Source organism: Pyxicephalus adspersus, chromosome 8 (assembly GCF_032062135.1).
Source record: "Pyxicephalus adspersus chromosome 8, UCB_Pads_2.0, whole genome shotgun sequence".
Classification (NCBI taxonomy): domain Eukaryota; kingdom Metazoa; phylum Chordata; class Amphibia; order Anura; family Pyxicephalidae; genus Pyxicephalus; species Pyxicephalus adspersus.
Window position 1 is genome coordinate 43,810,854 of NC_092865.1, and position 18,740 is coordinate 43,829,593.

The 18,740-nt window shown below is 39.5% G+C and overlaps 1 protein-coding gene across 2 annotated transcripts in view; it reads left to right on the forward strand.

Moving 5' to 3' along the window:
- SH3BP1 (SH3 domain binding protein 1) overlaps nt 1–18,740 on the forward strand; it is a 31,144-nt gene that overhangs the window by 6,987 nt on the left and 5,417 nt on the right. The window contains exons 2-10 of one of the 2 annotated variants that reach the window (XM_072420238.1): nt 2,864–2,906; nt 4,023–4,127; nt 4,204–4,280; nt 9,309–9,420; nt 10,469–10,545; nt 11,933–12,056; nt 12,555–12,623; nt 14,238–14,328; nt 16,258–16,391. In XM_072420238.1, coding sequence (XP_072276339.1) covers nt 2,864–2,906; nt 4,023–4,127; nt 4,204–4,280; nt 9,309–9,420; nt 10,469–10,545; nt 11,933–12,056; nt 12,555–12,623; nt 14,238–14,328; nt 16,258–16,391 — 832 coding nt within the window. Of the gene's footprint in view, nt 1–2,863; nt 2,907–4,022; nt 4,128–4,203; nt 4,295–9,308; nt 9,421–10,468; nt 10,546–11,932; nt 12,057–12,554; nt 12,624–14,237; nt 14,329–16,257; nt 16,392–18,740 lie in introns of those variants that run through there. The other variant, XM_072420240.1, reaches the window with a different exon arrangement.

Here is an 18,740-nt window from a genome sequence, read left to right on the forward strand (position 1 = left end):
GCCATGTGCACTGTGCGGGGTATACTGTGTGCTGTGTACACTGTGTTAGATATAGCATGTATCCACAGATAATGACTGCGTACACTGTGCTAAGTATGATGTGTGTGCTGTATTCACTTTGCTGGGTATGATATTGACTGTGCCCACTGTGCTGTGTATAATATTTGCTACGTCCACTGTGCTGGTTATGATATTGGCTTTTTTCATTGCATTGAGTATGATTTTTGCTGTGTGCATGATGTTGTGTAAAGTGTGTATGCTGCGCCAACATTTCTCGGAAAGATATTGACTGAGTGAACTTTGCTGGGTATAATAAACGCTGTTTCCACTGTGCTGGGGATGATGTGTGTTGTTTACAATAATGGCTATGGACATTGTCTTGGGTATGATATTTGCCTGTCTACACTATATTTTAGATAGTATTTGCTGTGCACACTATCGGTTGTGTTCACTGTTCTGGGTATGATAGTTGCTGTGGACACTATTCTATGATATTGACTGTGCTGGCTATGATGTGTGCTGCGTACAATTGTGGCTTTCTACACTGTTGAGTATGATTATAGCTGTGTCTGCTGTACTGTATGCAGTGTGTCGGGTATGATGTATGCTGGAATTGGTTGTGTACACTGTGGTGGGTATGGTGTGCGCATTGTCCATCTTTTTTGGGTATGATATTGGCTGCGTACACTGTCCTGTGTACAATATTGACTGTGCTAGGTATATTGTGTGCTGTATACACTGTGTTGTGTATGATATTGTCTGCATACATTGTGTTGGTTATGGTATTGCCTGCATGCATTGAGTTGGGTCCATGCTTGCTGTGTACACTTTGCGGAGTGCTATTTTGGCTGTCTCCACTGTGCTGGGTTTGATGTTTGCTGTGTGAACTGTGCTTGGTATGATATTGGCAATATACACTGTGCTAGGTACAGTATTAGCTGTGTGCATCGTGCTGGTGATTCAAAGCAAATGTACAGTGTGTGCTGCACTTGGTAAACTATGGTATGAGCATAACAATTTAAAAAAAAAAAGTAAGAATTATAATCTCCAATTTGAAGTAAAAAGTTCTTTAGTTATACGATTTTGACCAGATTGGGATTAGTATGTGTATGGACTCTGCCAGGGATATACTGAGTCTGTGCTAGAGTTGATTCTGTCTGGGAGGCTTCAGATTATTATTTTATTATGTAGACAGTAGAAAGGAGAATTAAATCTTCTAAATTGATTACATCCATTACTGTCAAAACAAAGGCAACTTTATATGCAGCAGTTTATTAATTAAAGTGACAGATTAATGAAAAATGATCCTTCTTTTCTGTGTTCCGCCATGCTGCATAATGATGCCACGCAGTATTCTGCTAGAGAGTCAGAGACTGAAATACAAATCTGCTGAGTTTTCACTACTAGATATTTAGCAATAGCAACCGGAATGTAACAAGGAAACAGCTTTCCTTCGTTATTAATGTTTAACAACATTGTGATCCTTTTTCAAGTAACCAGCTATGACAATGTAAAGGATGTGGCTGCAAATTGCTGCAATGTGCCTTAATGACATGTCCACCACCCACAACACTTCCTTATTTCAGTGCAGAGATTGTCACACACATTTGGGTTGATTTATTGAAGGAATATAAGCTGTTAGCATAGCAAAGTGAATTATTCTCCCAAAAAGCATATTACTCTTAGTAAAGGTGGTGAATTTCAGCTGGCTTCAATCGTTATATCATGTGTATGGAAAAAATGTTTTTTAGATTCTATTTTAATGTCCAGAAACATTCAGTTGGTGTTTTACATACTTAATTCTTTGGACTCTTGTCACCATTTGTATTCTGATAATTGTGTGCAGAGCTGTAGTGGCAATGCATGGCTACTGATTACGCATGGCTACTGGTTACGATTTACGGACATTTTAGTGCTATTACAAATGCATTGCAACCCCGTGTTTGGTGTTCCTGTCCATTGTGTTACACATGCCCTAATGCAATTCTCTGGTGGGAACATATTCTGCACCTGCCGGTAGTATTTTCTTTGGTGTACATTGAATGCAGCTAGTAAAGCTGACCTGTCGGCAGATATATTGAATTATACATAAATGCATATCAATGTAACATGTCCAGGTATGTGCTCCCTCTCGCAGATAACACAATACTCCTCCTGACATTGTCCATCTGCTTTTCTCTCCAGAAAGACGGCACCATCTTTTTTCAGCCATTATCAAGGGTTGCCATCTACTTCCTGGACTAAAAGGGAACGCTTCCTTCTTCTATTATTGCAGGTTTATCCTCACAAGCTTAGCCAAAGCCATGTGCTAAGCATTAAGGAACTGTTTTATAGTTTGGAGATCAAGATTTTCTAACAATGTTACTTTTGCTGTATATTAGGACATGTTAGAAATGTAATTATACAGAGTTACTGATAGGTGCACCTAAATAATTTTTCTTTCATTCATTCTATAAATGTAATACAAGTCTCTTGTATTTACTATGATGTGAGGAAAATGTGGACTGTTAGGTGTAGATCTGTCATGCTTTTGTTACGATACATCAGCTAAACATTTCCCACCTGGTCAGGATAGGCCTTGGCCTCATTGAATAAGGATTGGCCAACCCAGGGAAATCTCCTTCCAGAACTTTTCTCCAAAGCTTCTGCCTAGTACCTCATCAGGTTCAATGTTTGTTGGCAAATACCAGGCTGTTGCTATATCTTATTTTATCTGTAGATCGTCCCTACTCATAACCAGGAAGCTCTCATAGCAGGGCCTCCTGATCAATGATTTTGACAGCTCAACAACCTATTCTAGATAAAGAACTGTATGGCCAAGGAGCATGTCCAGCACCTCTGATATATGTCACTCTCTTTCCAGATCAAATGATGTCACAGACCTATTGCCTGAAGAATTACTTCTGGTAAGATGATTCTAGATTTACTAAATGATGATAATATTGTTTTATAATCATAATGTTTCACTAACCTGGAATAAAAGGTACTGCTATACCTGCAATATGAAAGCCTTATAATTTTAGGAGGTGGTTCATTTCCAGTAATGGGTGCAATTTCAACAATGAAAGGAAGTGAAGTTCCAGGAGGGTAACGTTTAGTTACATCATCAGTCTGTTCAAGTGTCAAAAATATATACGTATGGCACATATAGATCAGTATGCACATTTACACCACATCTAGAGACAGTATTCTATTGCGATTATTGTATCTAAAGACAATTTTTTTCAGTTTTGAATAGAGAGGAAGGTGTGGTAAACAGTTTTGGTTTGTGTACCACAGCCCTGTATGTGAATATAGTATCATTTATATTTCTGTTGTACTTACACACCAATGTGTTTGTATAATTTGCACACTCTAAATGTCATTGTTGTCAGTTTATGTATGTCATGATTTGGGAATGGAAACTCAGACTAACAAAGAAAAGACAAACTACATGCAAACAAAGCTTCCAACAATTCAAACCAAAATGTTGGTTCCTCTTTGTTCATTTAAAGCATAACTTTCCCTAAAATAAAAAAAATACACTAACCTTCTGCAGAGCCCTCCATCCCTCCTTACCTGGCTTCTATTCAGTCCCGCACAATTGTGGATTCTTTTTTCGTCCCGGCGCTGAGGAATCACCGAGTGCCGCCATCTTCTTCTGTCCTTTGTCTTCTTCTTAGGTCACCCACTCTCATACTGTGCAGACGTAAGATCGGGTGACATATACTACTGTAAATATAGGGAAAAATGCAGATTTCACTGCAGTCCGAAGCCCCCCATTACGTATGTATCCCAGGAGGTTGTGGGTTGCCCATTCAGTCTTTTCCTGGTAAATAGATTTTTTATTAAAAAAAAGTATTAAAAAAAATACCCATTTATATAAAGTAAACATTGTGGTAACAGGTCCGCTTTAAGCAGTGCATTGGGTGTTTCTGCTAATATTCACTCCTATCAGTTGATTATCGTGGATTGATTAACACAAACACTAGTCAGTTGTAAGTGGAGTCCTTCTACAATTTCTCTAATTTTCTTCCCCTCAGGCAGATCAGCAGGTAGAGGTGGTGAAGAGAACGGCTCATCTTGTAGGAAAGCGATTGGCGAGCTGTATGCAGGGTCCACTTAGCTCTGACATGGACAAGAGACTGGTAAGGCTTTGGTTACAAAATCATTCTTTCCAGAACAGATGACTGACATGTGGATAACAAAATTTTATCTTTGTAGAAGAAACTTGCCCTGATGTCCCTTTCTATAGCCATGGCAGATTGTTTGAAAGACATGGAGAGTGAGTCGAGTCTCCGGTGAGTTAAATTAGGTATGGTAATACTGATAGGTGGAAAGAAAAGTTTTACACAAATAAATTAGATAGGTGATATCCTCAAAAGAAGGCAAGGTTAAAAATGTAATTATTGGCTTCACTTTTCTGTTTGCAAAATATAGTTTATAAATTATCTATAATTGTCTAGAAAATCTTTTCCGTTTTCTCAGATCTCAATTGTGAGAATGAACAAGTGTACCTCATGTAAGATGACTCCACACATGAATATAAAGATTTAATACTGTAAACCTAAAAGTTATATATGAATAATCTGCAAATAATTATTTTACTGTCCCAACCTCATCACTTCTGCTGTCTGTGGTTATTGTGACACCTCCACCTTGTCTAACTCTAAATGAAGAACTATTTTAGAAGGACCCCACTTTAAATGAAGAACTCTGCTTCCTTTTACTACTTTTTTATTACTTTGCTAAAATACTGAAGGACTCTGCTCCTTCCAGAGTGGGTGTGTGAGTTTGAGTTCCTGATGTCAGTAACAAGTCCAGGGTTGGGCTGCCCTGGGTGGGGACTTTCTCCAGGCAATCCCCAGGCTTCTTACCCTGGCTCTGAACATAGATCTCTGGAAGCATTGCCAATGGACTCTGATAAAGCTAAAGCTGTTCATAGTGATGTGAAGATTGCTGGGGAAGATAAAAAGAATAAGAAAGCAAGTTGTGTGAAGAGTAATAAAAAAGCAGACAATGGTGGAAGTGTGCAGCATGAGGGAAAGTGTGATAATAAATCTTCAGAAATGTATGTTGTGCAGCCAACCACAAGGAAGTCACTACATGAGGATAATGGTGGCCCAGCAGAGACCCTTGTGCAGCCTTCCAGCACCCCACACAGCAGCTTGTCTCTGGAGGGGAACCAAGAACAGCCGATAGCCATCAGGAGCAATGTGCAGACACTTAGTTCACAGCCAGGTGCAGGTGACACAGGAAAGTCCTGATTCCGGACAGAAGTATAGCCCTGGTTTGTCTGCCATCATTGGAGGGACATGTAGCAGGAGCAAGCCGCTGCAGGTCAGGAGAGCAGGAAATCATCCAGTCCTAAATCAGTAAAGAAACAAGATGAACTCCAAGGCAGAAAGCTGAAAGGTGCAGTACGTCCACCTGAATTCTGCCTGGCTGATGAGATCCTGGCACTTGTTAAGAGGATGAAATCATAAAGTGAAACTAAAAAGGCAATACAAAGTAAGTTGACATTGTGTGCAAACAGAAAGCTGCAAACCCTGGCAAAGAACCCATAAATCATGGGGAAATCAATACTTTAGATTTGGAGCTTGTGAAAGTTGCTGCATTATCTCTGTTCAGGAGCAACTGGGACCTCTGGGGAAAACATGAAAACTTGGACCATTTTGAAGTTACAAAGCTACCACGGGTGAAACCAATGCTCCAGACAGCAAAGCAAAATTGTTAGAACAACAAAACAGAGTGGAAAGAGCCCAACATCTGTATCGCTGGCAGAGGGCAACATGGAACATTGTCCGCCGAATCCCGTACTATGGTGGAAAGTTCTGCTTTGCTCACTACTGAGCTAATAGACACACAGGAATACAAACACTTACAGAAATTGGAATCACCTCCTGTGCATGCCAATACAGGTGCTGCTACAAGTGTTGGCCTGTAAGTTGAGGAAGGGGACTACAACACTGGTAATAGATGTAGGGACCGATCCCAATTATTACTGGACACAGAGCTGTCTGATGGGCATGAAAGTTATGGCATGGACATTTCCATGCAGAACAATGCAAGTCATTCCCCCTCTCTAGGTAATCTGTCTATTTTAGATTCCGGGCTAATTTAGGTAAATTTTGGGATGCAGAAAGCTGGAACAAATTCAGTTTCATTCCTATATCAGAACCTGATACAGTTATTGTAAATATAATCCTCTGGAATTATTCTTTACCCCTCATGGTATCATATTATGGCTCAGGGGATATTGTTACATGGTTTAAGACCTGACCCAGAATAAAAATGTTGATGGTGTCTGGAATGGTGGAGGGTACTGGTGAAGGTAAGGTGAAATAAAAATGTTACCCATCACTTTCCAAACTCCTTTGTCATTGGCAGGGAGAGCGGTGTCTTCTTCTATGCTGATCAGCTCCACCTGTGCTTTAAATGTGTCTGTACCAAAGTGCAAATTGTGGTGTTGAACTAATCATAACAGCAGGACTTGTCATATCAATGCAATGTATGTGGTGGATTACCTATTCCAAAAAGGATTGCTTTGAGGCCTACTGTAAACTTGTAGGGAAAGTACAGATGATGATCTGATGGTTGCAGGAGAGGGTTTGGAGGATGAGGCTTTGATGACTGGAGAGATATTAGCAGGTTAGGAAGTTGTTACTAAGGTAAAAAAGGGAAACTCAGTGGATGTAAATAATGTCCAGCAGCATGAGAAAACCATTCCCCAGCTAGAGTCACCTATAAGCGCTTCCTCTATTGCAGCACCAGCATCAGTTGCTGGTAATAGGAGGGGGAAGAAGAACGATAAGTCCATCCAAAAACCCGAAAGTGAATGGACTTTGGTCCAGAAGCCAACTAACAAAGTGATGGAGATTTAGATGTGGATAGGACAATTGCCACCAACGAGTAAATTGTATTGGTGGAGTCACATGCTGATTCCTGGTGTCCTGGAGATTTTAATGTTGCTAGAACATCGTGTGACCGAGCCAGGGTGGTAGGTCAGGATGCTAAGTTTCTTAACCATTTCATTTCACAAGCAGGATCAGGTGATGTCTTTGCATAAAATGGGAGAAAAATAGGATTCACTTTTTCTCCTAGTGAAAGGAAGAGTAGAATCAATCTGGCTTTGTTGGGCCCCACATAATTACTAACCTAAACGAAAGGTTGGTACCTTACTCAAATCATGTGGCTCTGTTTCTGCTTGAGTGTGAGCAAACATCCTAATGTAGGTAGAGAATTATAAGGGCTGATTGCTAATATCCTAGAGCAGTGGTCCCTAACCTTTCTGACAGCGGGGCCTGGCAACACAGCACAAAATGTTGTCATGGCCTGGTACATGTACAGCCTTTGCCACTCTGCCACCCCCAGCAAGTTCAAGCCCCGGTTACACTGCTCCGCCACCCCTAGCAGCTCCCATGCAGCAGTGTGAAAAAAGCTGGTCGCTCCCCCACCGTCACCAGCTCCAGGGCAGTGCATGATGAGCTGCCTGGTGCCACCTCGCCTCCTGTCACCCGCAGCCACCATCCAACCAGCCACAGAGCGGCTCCGGTCCGCAGGAACAAGAAAAAACCTTCCTTGACCAGCAGATGAAAAGAAGAGATTTTTTTTTATTCCAGTGCAGATTGGTGGGAGGATGTTAAGAAGGACCTCTCTTAAAAATGTCTGCTGGGCAGGAGTAAATATTATCAATATCTCAGGTTGCACAAAAGATTGGAGTCCCTATATTAGGATGGATTGGAGGCTGGGAAAAATAGATCAGGTAAAGTCTGAAAAAAGGCAATGTCAGTATAGCCGCTATAGCTCTCTGGTTTTTGAAAGTGATTCCCCAGGACCCCTGATCCTTTGGAAAATTGTAAGAAAGGTTGATGAAAAACTGTTAAAGGGACTTGTGGATTCCACCGCAGGATTCTTGGGCAGGCATCCTGAAAGTAGTGAACTCATACTATGCTGACTTATTTCAGAAGACTATTTTGATCAAAGAAACAATGACCCAATTCTTTATAGTAACTCCGGGTCTGGACATTGAAAATTTGGATTTTTCTTCTTTGAGAGCAGTAATAATGGTACAGGAGCTATTAGTAACTTGCACTAGCAAAACCGGGTTCTGATGGCATAACAGCTAAATTTTATAAGAAATATACAATCTACCTGGCTCCTATTCTTGTGGATGTAATATATAATATATCTAAAAGAGCACCTCATGTCCCATTTCTTCCATTAAACGTGTTATCGTTGATTCTGCTTTCAAAGGGAAAAGAGCCTGGTGACATTAAGACCTGGGGACCTATTCCTCCCTTGAATGTGGATAGGAAGATGGTTGAACAAATTCTATTCTCTAGGCCGGTCTATTCCTCCCCATTTCTATTATCTAATTGTGAATTTGGTACAGTAAAATGGTGAAGCATCTCTAAAGTGTATATTTTCCTGAGGGAGGTTTTTCAGAGATCTTGGGTGTGGGAAATATGTTTGTCAGAGTCTAAACTCTAATCTAAAACTAAAGTTCCGGAAGGTCTCTGGCAGGGTTTGCCCCAAGTTGTGGTGAAGAAGAGACAATGCAGTATTTCTTGGATTGCTGGGGATCCCAGGAGCTTTGGGGTGAAATTTAGCTTTACAGCTAAAGATCCAAAGTCTAAAACATTGGTGTACTCCTCACAGAGCTGATGGGGATCCTCTGACAATAAGCAATATTAACAATGCATATAATTATCTTTGTTATTACTTATCACCACTGGCAGGCCAGAACAAAAGTGCCCTGTGTCATTATATTTTTATTTATCAAAAAGCAGCAGACTTGATTTTGTCAGAAATAAAGTGGATGAGAGGTCTATAAATTAGCCAAAAACATTTGGAAAGGTGTATCTTTAAACACATTTTTATGTCATTGTCTGACCTATTCAGATGCTTTTCCAGGCCAAGATCTGTCATTTTGTGTTCTGTATTCTATGTATGTTGATGTATTGTGAGTCCTTTTGTGACATTGTAATTGCTTTTGTTTTTACAATTAAAATATTGTCTCTGCACTGCTGGAGGACCTTGAGCATTCCTCTATCTAACGTTCTTAAAATACTCTGAAATATGTTGTGCTAAAACTAATGTGGAGAATTACATCTAATGTGAGTGTGAAAATGGCCCATCATTAAAAATCTTTGTTATTTTTGAGAAATGTAAAGAGAATATTATGACACTATTGCTTGTGAGGGCTTAGATCAGGCCAGAGAGGGGTATCCAGAAATGTCCACAAGGTACATAGGAAGTGAATATTTTGTTATACTGTCTCTTCCATGTGTGTTTTTCATGGTCTAGGTGTTGTCTGTTGCTTTTAGGAGAACCCTGGAGATGGGCTGTTATGCTGAAGGATCACTGGCTCAATCTCTGGCAGAGTTTGAAATGAACTTGGAAAGAGATGTCCTGCTGCCTTTAAACAAGCTAAGTGAGGTAATTTCACTGCTCTGTAATGTTATGTCCCATTTTTACTGTACCCCTAAAGTACTGCACCCCATGTTACTATATGACACTGCAATTCTTCACCCTCTGGTAACATATATCAAAGTGCTGAACCCTCTGTCATATCGCATTGCACCCTATCACCCATCACCATATCATATCAAGGTCTTGTACCTCCTGTCATCCCTGTTGCCATATCATACTAAAGTGCGGTACCCACTATATAATCCCTATAACACTTCACCCCACCACAGGGTCACCATTACAGTCCTGTACCTGCTGTCACCATATAACACTGCACCCTTATTATATTAAAGTATTGTACCACCTGTCACCATATCACTCTCTATTTCTGTCACCAAATTGCACTGCAGCCTGTACCTCTGGTCTCCATTTTACTATGGCCTAGTACACCCTGTCATAAAGTAGTGCCAATTACAGTTTCTACTGTACTATTTTATCGGTGATCTGTATTGGAAAATAGAACTACTTGTCCAAAAGAAGTCGGTTATGATTTTTTTTTATCCAAGAATTATTTTAAAAAGTATTATTATTATTGAACTTAATGGGCTTACCTAACACATAGGAATGATTTAAAACCAACGTCACTTTTCAAAACTACTGTAAGTTCTTTATTCCCATAGATCCTAATGCATTTTGAAAAAAAATGAGCCTAATTTTCACCAAATATTTGCAAAAGTAAATCCATCAGCCAGTTCACACTTATGATTTATCGTTTCCTTCCTTTTACCAAAGTTCACGCTTTCTGTACTGCAGAGCATTTGGTTCCTTATATTCTGCTCTTTGCCCGTGGCTCTTCATGGCTGTGCTTCAAAGGGCAAAGTTCTTTATGATGTGCCCCAAACAATTGGCTGTTATATGTTGGCTCTTCACTTGGTTCATCTTGATCTGCCCCATGCACTAAATACATTTGGAGTTTTTTATCTCTGACATACCTACTGTATATACGCCTTACGTTTCTATGCTCAACTTCCATCCATAAATATAGCCACCTACAAGTACATCTCTACTTTCACAGGATGAACTGCCTGCAATTCTAAAGCACAGGAAACAGCTCCAGAAATTACTGACAGATTGGAATAGTGCAAAGACCCGGTGAGTATAGGCAACATGTATGTGTACACAGGAGGTACTGCTAGTATGTGGATTATGTTTGTATACACGGCCTGCATACCTCTTCTCTTTACAGCAAGAGAATATCGGACAGATTTTAACTGCAATACACCGTAGCAGCCTTCGCGTTAATGAAGTACAACCTGTTCATTTTTTTTTTTGGTAAAAAAAAGTTTAGGCTGTTCACTTAGCACAGTACTAAAGGACAAGAATCTCAGCCTGCAATACTGCCAAGTACCACTAGAGGACAACTGTGCCACAATTTAGCCACACACACACACACACACACACACACGAAAAACATTTACAAAGAGATGGTAATTGGCAAGAAGATGATATACAAACAATATTTGATTTTGCTATGAAAGAAATAAAAAGTAATAAAATGCAGTAGAACTTTACCATGCACTGATGCTTTCTTGTATGGGGATAAGATGGTACATATTAGTTAGGAACCAGCTCTGATATGAAACAAAAAACATATAAGTTAACTGTATTTTTACACCAGGGATAGTGGGAGGTCACCTTCTGCTCCCAGATGCCTTTTCGGCTTGGGGGTTGGCCAAGACCACCTCCTGCTTGCCCAAGCGCCTATGGACCCAGGAATGGTGGGAGGTCTTCTTCTGCTCACCCACTTCCCTAAAGACCCAGTGATGATGGAAGGTTACCTATTGACCTAAGGATGATGGGAGGTCAACTTCTGTTTACCTAACCTTTTATGGATGGTTGGTGCATCTCATGAAGCAAGATGGCTCTGAGCTAAAAAGCCGTAAGACTATAAAGACTTGGTGGTTTAGGTGGCTGGGCCAGGACCTCTGATTTTGTTATGTGGTCCCGATCCAAAAGGAGCCCAAACCCCATTCAAATGCTATTTATGGTTTCTGTACATGTATCCTTTTGGTAGCCTGTAGGTAAATTTATATGATTGGTGCAGACTGTCTGGTATCTATATGTACCTTATAACATATTCTATCGAAGGGAATAACATTCATCTCTCTGGAACTAGTATTTGGGAAATTATTGGAGATCAAAATATTCTCTGAGAAGATTGACAGAGCAGTGCCCAAATGTCCACTGACCAATTCCCTCCGGCCATTTCAGGAGACCTTTAAGGAGCCTTTCAATGCTGTCCCCAGTTAGGTGACGACTGGTTGGACAAACACTAAGCTGATCTTGTCAGTGAGTTAGCAGCCAGATGCAAAGTCCTCACCTGTTACATGCTAATCTGAAATCTGCAGATACATTCCTATTGTATTTCTTTCCTATATTATTATAATAAAATCCACAATCATTAGGTAAGGAAATTATCCTTTGCTCTGTAGGAGTACAGCCTAAACTCCTTAGTAATTCATCCCCTCTGTCCTGCCAGGCTTTCTCAATTACATAAGAACATATTGGCGTCCCAAGGAGGAAGCAGTGCCGGAACCCCAGCAAAACTGGAGAGCCTGAAAGAGGAGGAAGAAGAGCTGCACAGACGAGTGGAGCAGAGCAAGGTGTGTTATGAAGAGTGAATCTGTAGGGAAGGTTGGCTCCAATGAAAAACTACTGTCTACTTTTTTTTTGCTGTTTATGACTTAAGGTTTTATTGCTTTAAACAGTGCTGTTTGACTAACACTGCCAAATGGAGGAGAAAGCACAGAAAATTAGTGATCAATGGCCTGCTCTGTCCATGTCCAATTATCATGTATGGGCCTGATGTACTCTTTAGGTATATCAGATAATAAAATGTGTCAACCTGTCTATATACAAGGGATGTGTAAATCACCAGATTTATGGTTTTCAATATCTTGGCCAAATTCTGCTCCACATTATTCAGATATTAGTTCACAAGTAACAGCTGGATTTTTTATATACATTTTAAGGTACACAGATATACATTTAGTTTGAGATGTATGTATTATGTTGTATTTATCCTCATCATTAGGTTGCCATTTATGTGTGGTTTGCTCTCACTGGATTTATATGAAAGTAATAATTCTCTTCTGATGCAGGATGACTATTTATCTGATCTGTATCACTTTGGGACAAAAGAAAATGAATACAAGAACTACTTCACACGAGTAAGTAGTGCAATATATTTACTATTACTGTAATAATTTAGGTAAGGGCTACAAAGTAGCCAATGACTGCTGAGACAATAAACTCTTTATTTAGGACTTGCAGAGGGCTGCGGCCAGGAGAATGTAAAGTAGGCACAGTCTACAGGGTGCAGAAGGTACAGCCATATCTTATAAATCACAGATTACATATTTCAGCAGTCAGGTCTATGATATACAGCTTACAGAGGTAGTGGTTAGGACTGTGTGACATTAGAGTCAGACCATCAGACTTATGTCATGAACAGCACAATTTTCAAAGTGAAGTGGTAAGTTATTATTATTATTGTTTACAGTATTTATATAGCGCCAACAATAAATTGGGGTTGCAATTGACAGACATATACAGACAGTGACACAGGAGAAGGAGATGGCCCTGCCTTGAAGAGCTTATGATCTAAGAGTTATGCAAAGTGATAGGGTACATAGGTCAGGAGAATATATCATACTGTACAGTTTATAGACGGAATAATATGTCTGGTTTGTGCACTGTGCAGAAGTCACTCAGTATTGACATTTTAGTCATTTGAGCACCCAAAGAGCTCACCTGGGATCAATGGAAAAGATTTCTATTCATTGGATTTCATTGGACATGTGATTCCAACCCTCACCTTTACATTGGTGACAAGGTTAGGTTAAGTAGAGAAATGTTCTTTAATGCCAGGGCTCAAACTATAGATGGAGTGATATTAGGAGCAAAGTGGCAGACAGCCAGATGCTTTACAACATCAAGAGTCAGAAAGGCAAGTGTCCAAGACATCCATAGGACAGAAGCTGTATCCAAAGTTGAGGTCAGATTCTGAAAAACACCTATAAGATCAGTAATCTGTAGGAATGAAAGGTGAAATTTAAAATAGGCAAATTACAAACTGACTTTTGATGTGAAAATCTATAAAAGCGAAAAATGCTAGGAAATTAACTTGGCAGTTAACTAATTTTTAAAGCCAAACAGTGATGATTTGCATCAGAATTTTGTCTATCAGCACTCTAATACTAAGATCAACATGGTTTTGTCTGAAGTCAGTAGCGGTTAAAGGAGGTAAGGTATGCAGGCAATCAATTTTAAATCTCCCCATGCACTCCATTCATGTGCAACCTACAACTCAAATAGAGCTGCCATGACATGTATGAACCATATAGCATGTGGAAATAAAGCCGATCTAAACCCACACGATTCGCCTATTTGTCTTCCATCGCAGGACCCAACCATCTCCCTTCTCTTATTTCTCCTACAGACGGCGTTCGGCCACCTTGATTGGTCATGTCAGGATGACGTAACTTTTATGTGGGCTTGTGGGAGTTTATTCATTCCCGGCACAGGCAAGGGAAGCCAGGTTTTCCTGGTAACCAAAACTAATGCTGGGCATCCAAGAGCTGTTTATTTGGTGGCCCAGAGTGCATGCAAGACACCCCAGCTGGACAACATCTAGTTTTTTTTTCTTTTTATCTTTGTGTTCTGCAGAGCATAATTTTGATTTGTATGTGTTTGTATGACTTTTCCTTTAGTCATGTCTTTGTAGTAGTTGGGGTTGTTCTGTATATCCATTAATAAACCATTTTAATTGTGTTTCTCTGCAGCTTCTGGAGCTTCAGGCAGAATATCACAGGAAATCTTTGGCACAACTGACAGATGTGTTGGGGGAGCTCAGGGACACCATAAAAGAGAGTGGTAAGAAGTTGTCTCTTATATTGTCCATAATCAAGAGGGATCAACACTTCAGTGACCCTTTACTGGGCCTTTACACCCTATTTATATCAGGCTTAATGTTAGATAAAGTTAGATGCAGATGAAATAAAGAGAATCGGAAACTTTGATTTATTTTGACATTCAGTAGCGAAAGCTGCAGAAGGCCCTTCCGATTGGATGTGAGCTGATCACAATACACATTAATAAACAGGAACATCTGCAGTTAGTGTAGGTGTCTTCATTATTAAATAATATTAATTAAATGAAGACATTCATTATGTATGTTCTCAAATTCATTGCATTACAGACATTTGGTTATTATGTGGGGGAGCTGCTATGGAGAGATTGCACTGCCCAGGAACATTTCAGTTGATTGGACCCTCTCTGTCCTACTTTTATTACTTTATTTTTCTTGTTCAGTATGTCCTGTGAGATAGATTAGTTGCTTGCATTAAACCAACTGATTTCAGGAAAGGGACACTGTATCATATCCTTAAATCAGAACTGAATCATGTCTTTAAATAATTTAATTGAAATAGTTGTATCCAATTTACTATGATTTAAAGAAAAAATAAAAGGCTTGATTGTTTTTTGCAAACAAAAAATGCTTGCTTTTGGAAGTTTCAAGTTTTTTTTTTTTTTCAGCGATTCACTGTTTTTTAAATACTTAGAATACTACTATTTAGTTTTTAATACATGTCTTCAGCAAAGGCTGTCTGTGGCCAAATTGCCTCTAGAAGCTGCATTGAGCTTCAGAATAACTGCTTGTAAATGTTACTGCCTGCAAACACCTACACAAAAAACTAACACATTGCTTTTCATTTAAACTATTTTTTACAAGGTAAACTCAAGTTTGCAGCTACTCTTTAACATTCAATAAAAACTGTCACTTTCAACAATGAATTGTGTAAGTAGCATAAAATATAGGAGGACATGACTCCATTGTGCCACCGCTTATGGCTAGAAGAATTGTTACTCAGATTAGGACTGACATTAATTGCCTGATATAAAGAGTGTGGACTGTTGAGGATCAGTAAAATGTAAGGTGCACTAATTAGGGTTAAGATTTGCCACAAATGGGAGGTTTACCTTGAATTTTATTCAAATAAAAACCTAATACAATATTGTCAACTCTATAGATTTGTGAAATCAATATTAAGCTCCAACAAGTTTCTGTCTCATGTAAACCTCACTAAAGCCAAGTACACATATTTGTCATCCAAGATGAACAATGGCGCTTCATTTATTTTTATAGTGCCAACAAATTACACAGCACTTTACAAAGTTCATTGTCCTATCAAACTCTCCCTCAAAGGGGCTCACAATCTGATGTCTACCATAGTCATTTGTCACTAACAAAGTCTGAGGCTAATTTTGAAGGGAAGACAATTAACTTGACTGCATGTTTTTGGGATGTGGGAGGAAACTGGAGTACCCGAAGAAACCCACAGAAACATGGAGGGAACATACAAACTCTTTGCAGATTGTGTCCTGGCCAAGATTTGAACCTGGGACCCAGTGCTGCAAATGCAAAAGTGCTGAACCGACTGTTCTACCCATGCAATTGTCTCAGGCAAATATCTAGCATGTGTACAGTGGTTCTCCTGACATCTTTTAGGTATATGTCATAGAGGATCACTAAACGATCAACCAGAGACAACTGCTGTCAATTCCTATAGTGGAGGACACAGCTGGGTGCCTCCTGGTTGTCTTTCTCCTGTTACCCTCTTCATAGAACTGAACAGAATCATGTGTACAGTGCTCATTGGTGCAGCCTCACCTGCAATGGAAAGTCTCATATAAAGTCTGTAATGAGCTGTCCTATCAATAAACCTATATCTGCCATTCATACACATTCAGGAATTTCATACATATCTATATCAACACTCTCTGCTCTGATTTGTTTTTCAGCTCCAGCACAACAGCCTCCTGCAGAGGTATATGGTGTACCACTGGCAACACACCTAGAGAGATTTGGGTGTGAAATTGCTGTGCCCATATCAGCGTGTGTAAGAATGCTACTGACCCATGGCATGCAGGAGGAGGTGAGTATGATACACTGGGGTATATGATGGCAAGCTCTGCATAACAATTATATATTTTGTCATTAGTGCATGCTTACAGTGATTGTAGCCATATTCATAATCTTGCAGAATTAAGTATTGTTCTTGGTCCAAGCAGCACTTACACACAAAGGTTTAGCAGAATGTTAAATAATCTCTAAAAACAAAAATCATTGCAAGAAAAAAAAAGACATAGAATAATAAAAATGAGAAAGTAAGTCAAGAAGCAGAGAAGTGGGTTCTGGAATGGCAAGAAAGGATTGCAGAGGTGAGAATAATCACGAAACTTTATAGTAGTGATTTAAAGAGGAACTAAACTAAGAAAGTGCCAAAAAAAATCCACTTACCTTCCATCCTGCAGGGCAGTTCGATCCATCCGGAGGTGTCTTGCATCAGGTCCCGCGTTGTCCAGGCATCCGTCCCCGGGGGCTGGTGCTCTGGGCGCTGCTATCCTCTCCTCTTTCTGTTCTTCTTCCTACATCACCCAACCCAGGCGCAAGATCGGGTGACGTAGGATGGGAAAGAAAACTTGCTGATCTAACTGTGCATGCATGGGATCGGCAATTTTTTTATTTCCGCGAAAAGGCTCCTTCTGATCGGGTGACGTAGGATGGGAAAGAAAACTTGCTGATCTAACTGTGCATGCATGGGATCGGCAATTTTTTTATTTCCGCGAAAAGGCTCCTTCTGCGAAAGGCTGAGATGGTTGGGCATGCACAGAAGGAGCACCCAAGAGCCTCCCCGGATGCGTGTCATAGGTTTCCCGGGAGGCTTTGCCTTCCATTCATTCTAGATTGCCTAGATTAAGTAGCAGAGGTCCACATTCAGTCCAATATCGATTGTCTAACAGATTTATCATTCATATTTTAGGTATTTTCCAAAACATATTTTCCAAAACATTTATGTCTTGTATAGAATGTTCCATGTATGAGAAATGTGCAGAAATCATGTTCCTTTATAGTCTGTCTGTCAGTATAATATCCCTGGTTACACTGGGAGCACTGGGAGATGGCTGTATCAGTTTGGGGGTTTCCTGTACATTGAGTTGGGAAGTCTGTCATTCTTGATGGATACTGTGGTGTCTAGACAGATCGCAGATGTCTTTAATTTATTTAGTCCATTTTTTTATTGCAGAAGTTGTTCTTTTTGCATGTTTGGAGTAAAAATAAAAATTGTAGAATTTTTAAGAAATGCGTTTTCAGGTAATTATCTGATTAATTTTTATGAACATTTGGGGACATATTAGCTTATTTCTAAGCAATAAATATTTGAAGCAACATTAGATTTTTATAGAAATTGGTGCTTATAGCTTCAGGTGTGTACACCAATTCACATCAATAGTGTGAGGTAATGCTCATATCCTAATTTGTTTTCTTTTTTTCTTTTAAACATTAATAAACAATCGTTACATTTATAGTAAAACCTCTTAAACAATCTGATGAAGAATTTAATTAAAGTGACATAGACACATAAGTATAAATCAACAACATCCAATAAATGTGCTACAAATAAACTAAAAAAGCATGTTCCTCCATAGCACCCATTCAGCCATTGGCGATGCGTGCCTGTATGGTCCTGAGGTCCAAGGCCACTTGGCAATGCCAGCAGCATTCTACAAGTAATTTTTTGGGATGTCTGTAAAAAGGCTTTTTTTTTTCCTTACTCAGACCTACATGGTAGATGACAAAGAAAGCCACAAAAAACACATGCAGCTCCGATTCTTGTCACCTTACAATAGTCACATGGTACATAGTATTATCATTTTATTGATTCATCACAATATGAAAGTAAGTCATTTGATTTGGTATACTTGAAAACTTGAGGTCACGGAGAATCCTTGTCTTATTATAGTCTGATGATTCCACCTGTGACCGGAACTGTAGCAGATTTGACTATGAAATGGCACAGGGCCCATTGATGGATGGGGGGTCATGGTTTTACATAAATATGCAGTATTGCAGGATACAGCTATAATTTGACTTGTGATCTCCATGCTGACTTTTAGACAAAAGCAACCTTTAAAGTGGAGGGAAGGGGGTTGTGTATCCACCATCTTCAGAATACTTGTAGATGACTATCTTGTTAGAAAATACCACATGCATTTTTTTGATTTTTTTTTCTAGAAAAAAAAATACTTTTAGATTGTAAAATATATTGTGTAGAATTTGGAGGTCTGTCTTTTAAATAATAGGGACTGATATAACAACTGAAATATATTTATTTCTATGACAATTCTAATGCTTGCCCCCTTCAATATTCTCTCCATTCTTAACTAAGTACCGATGCCGTCTTGTTTCCCACTTGTGGAAGGTGTGGAGCAGATCAGTTTCT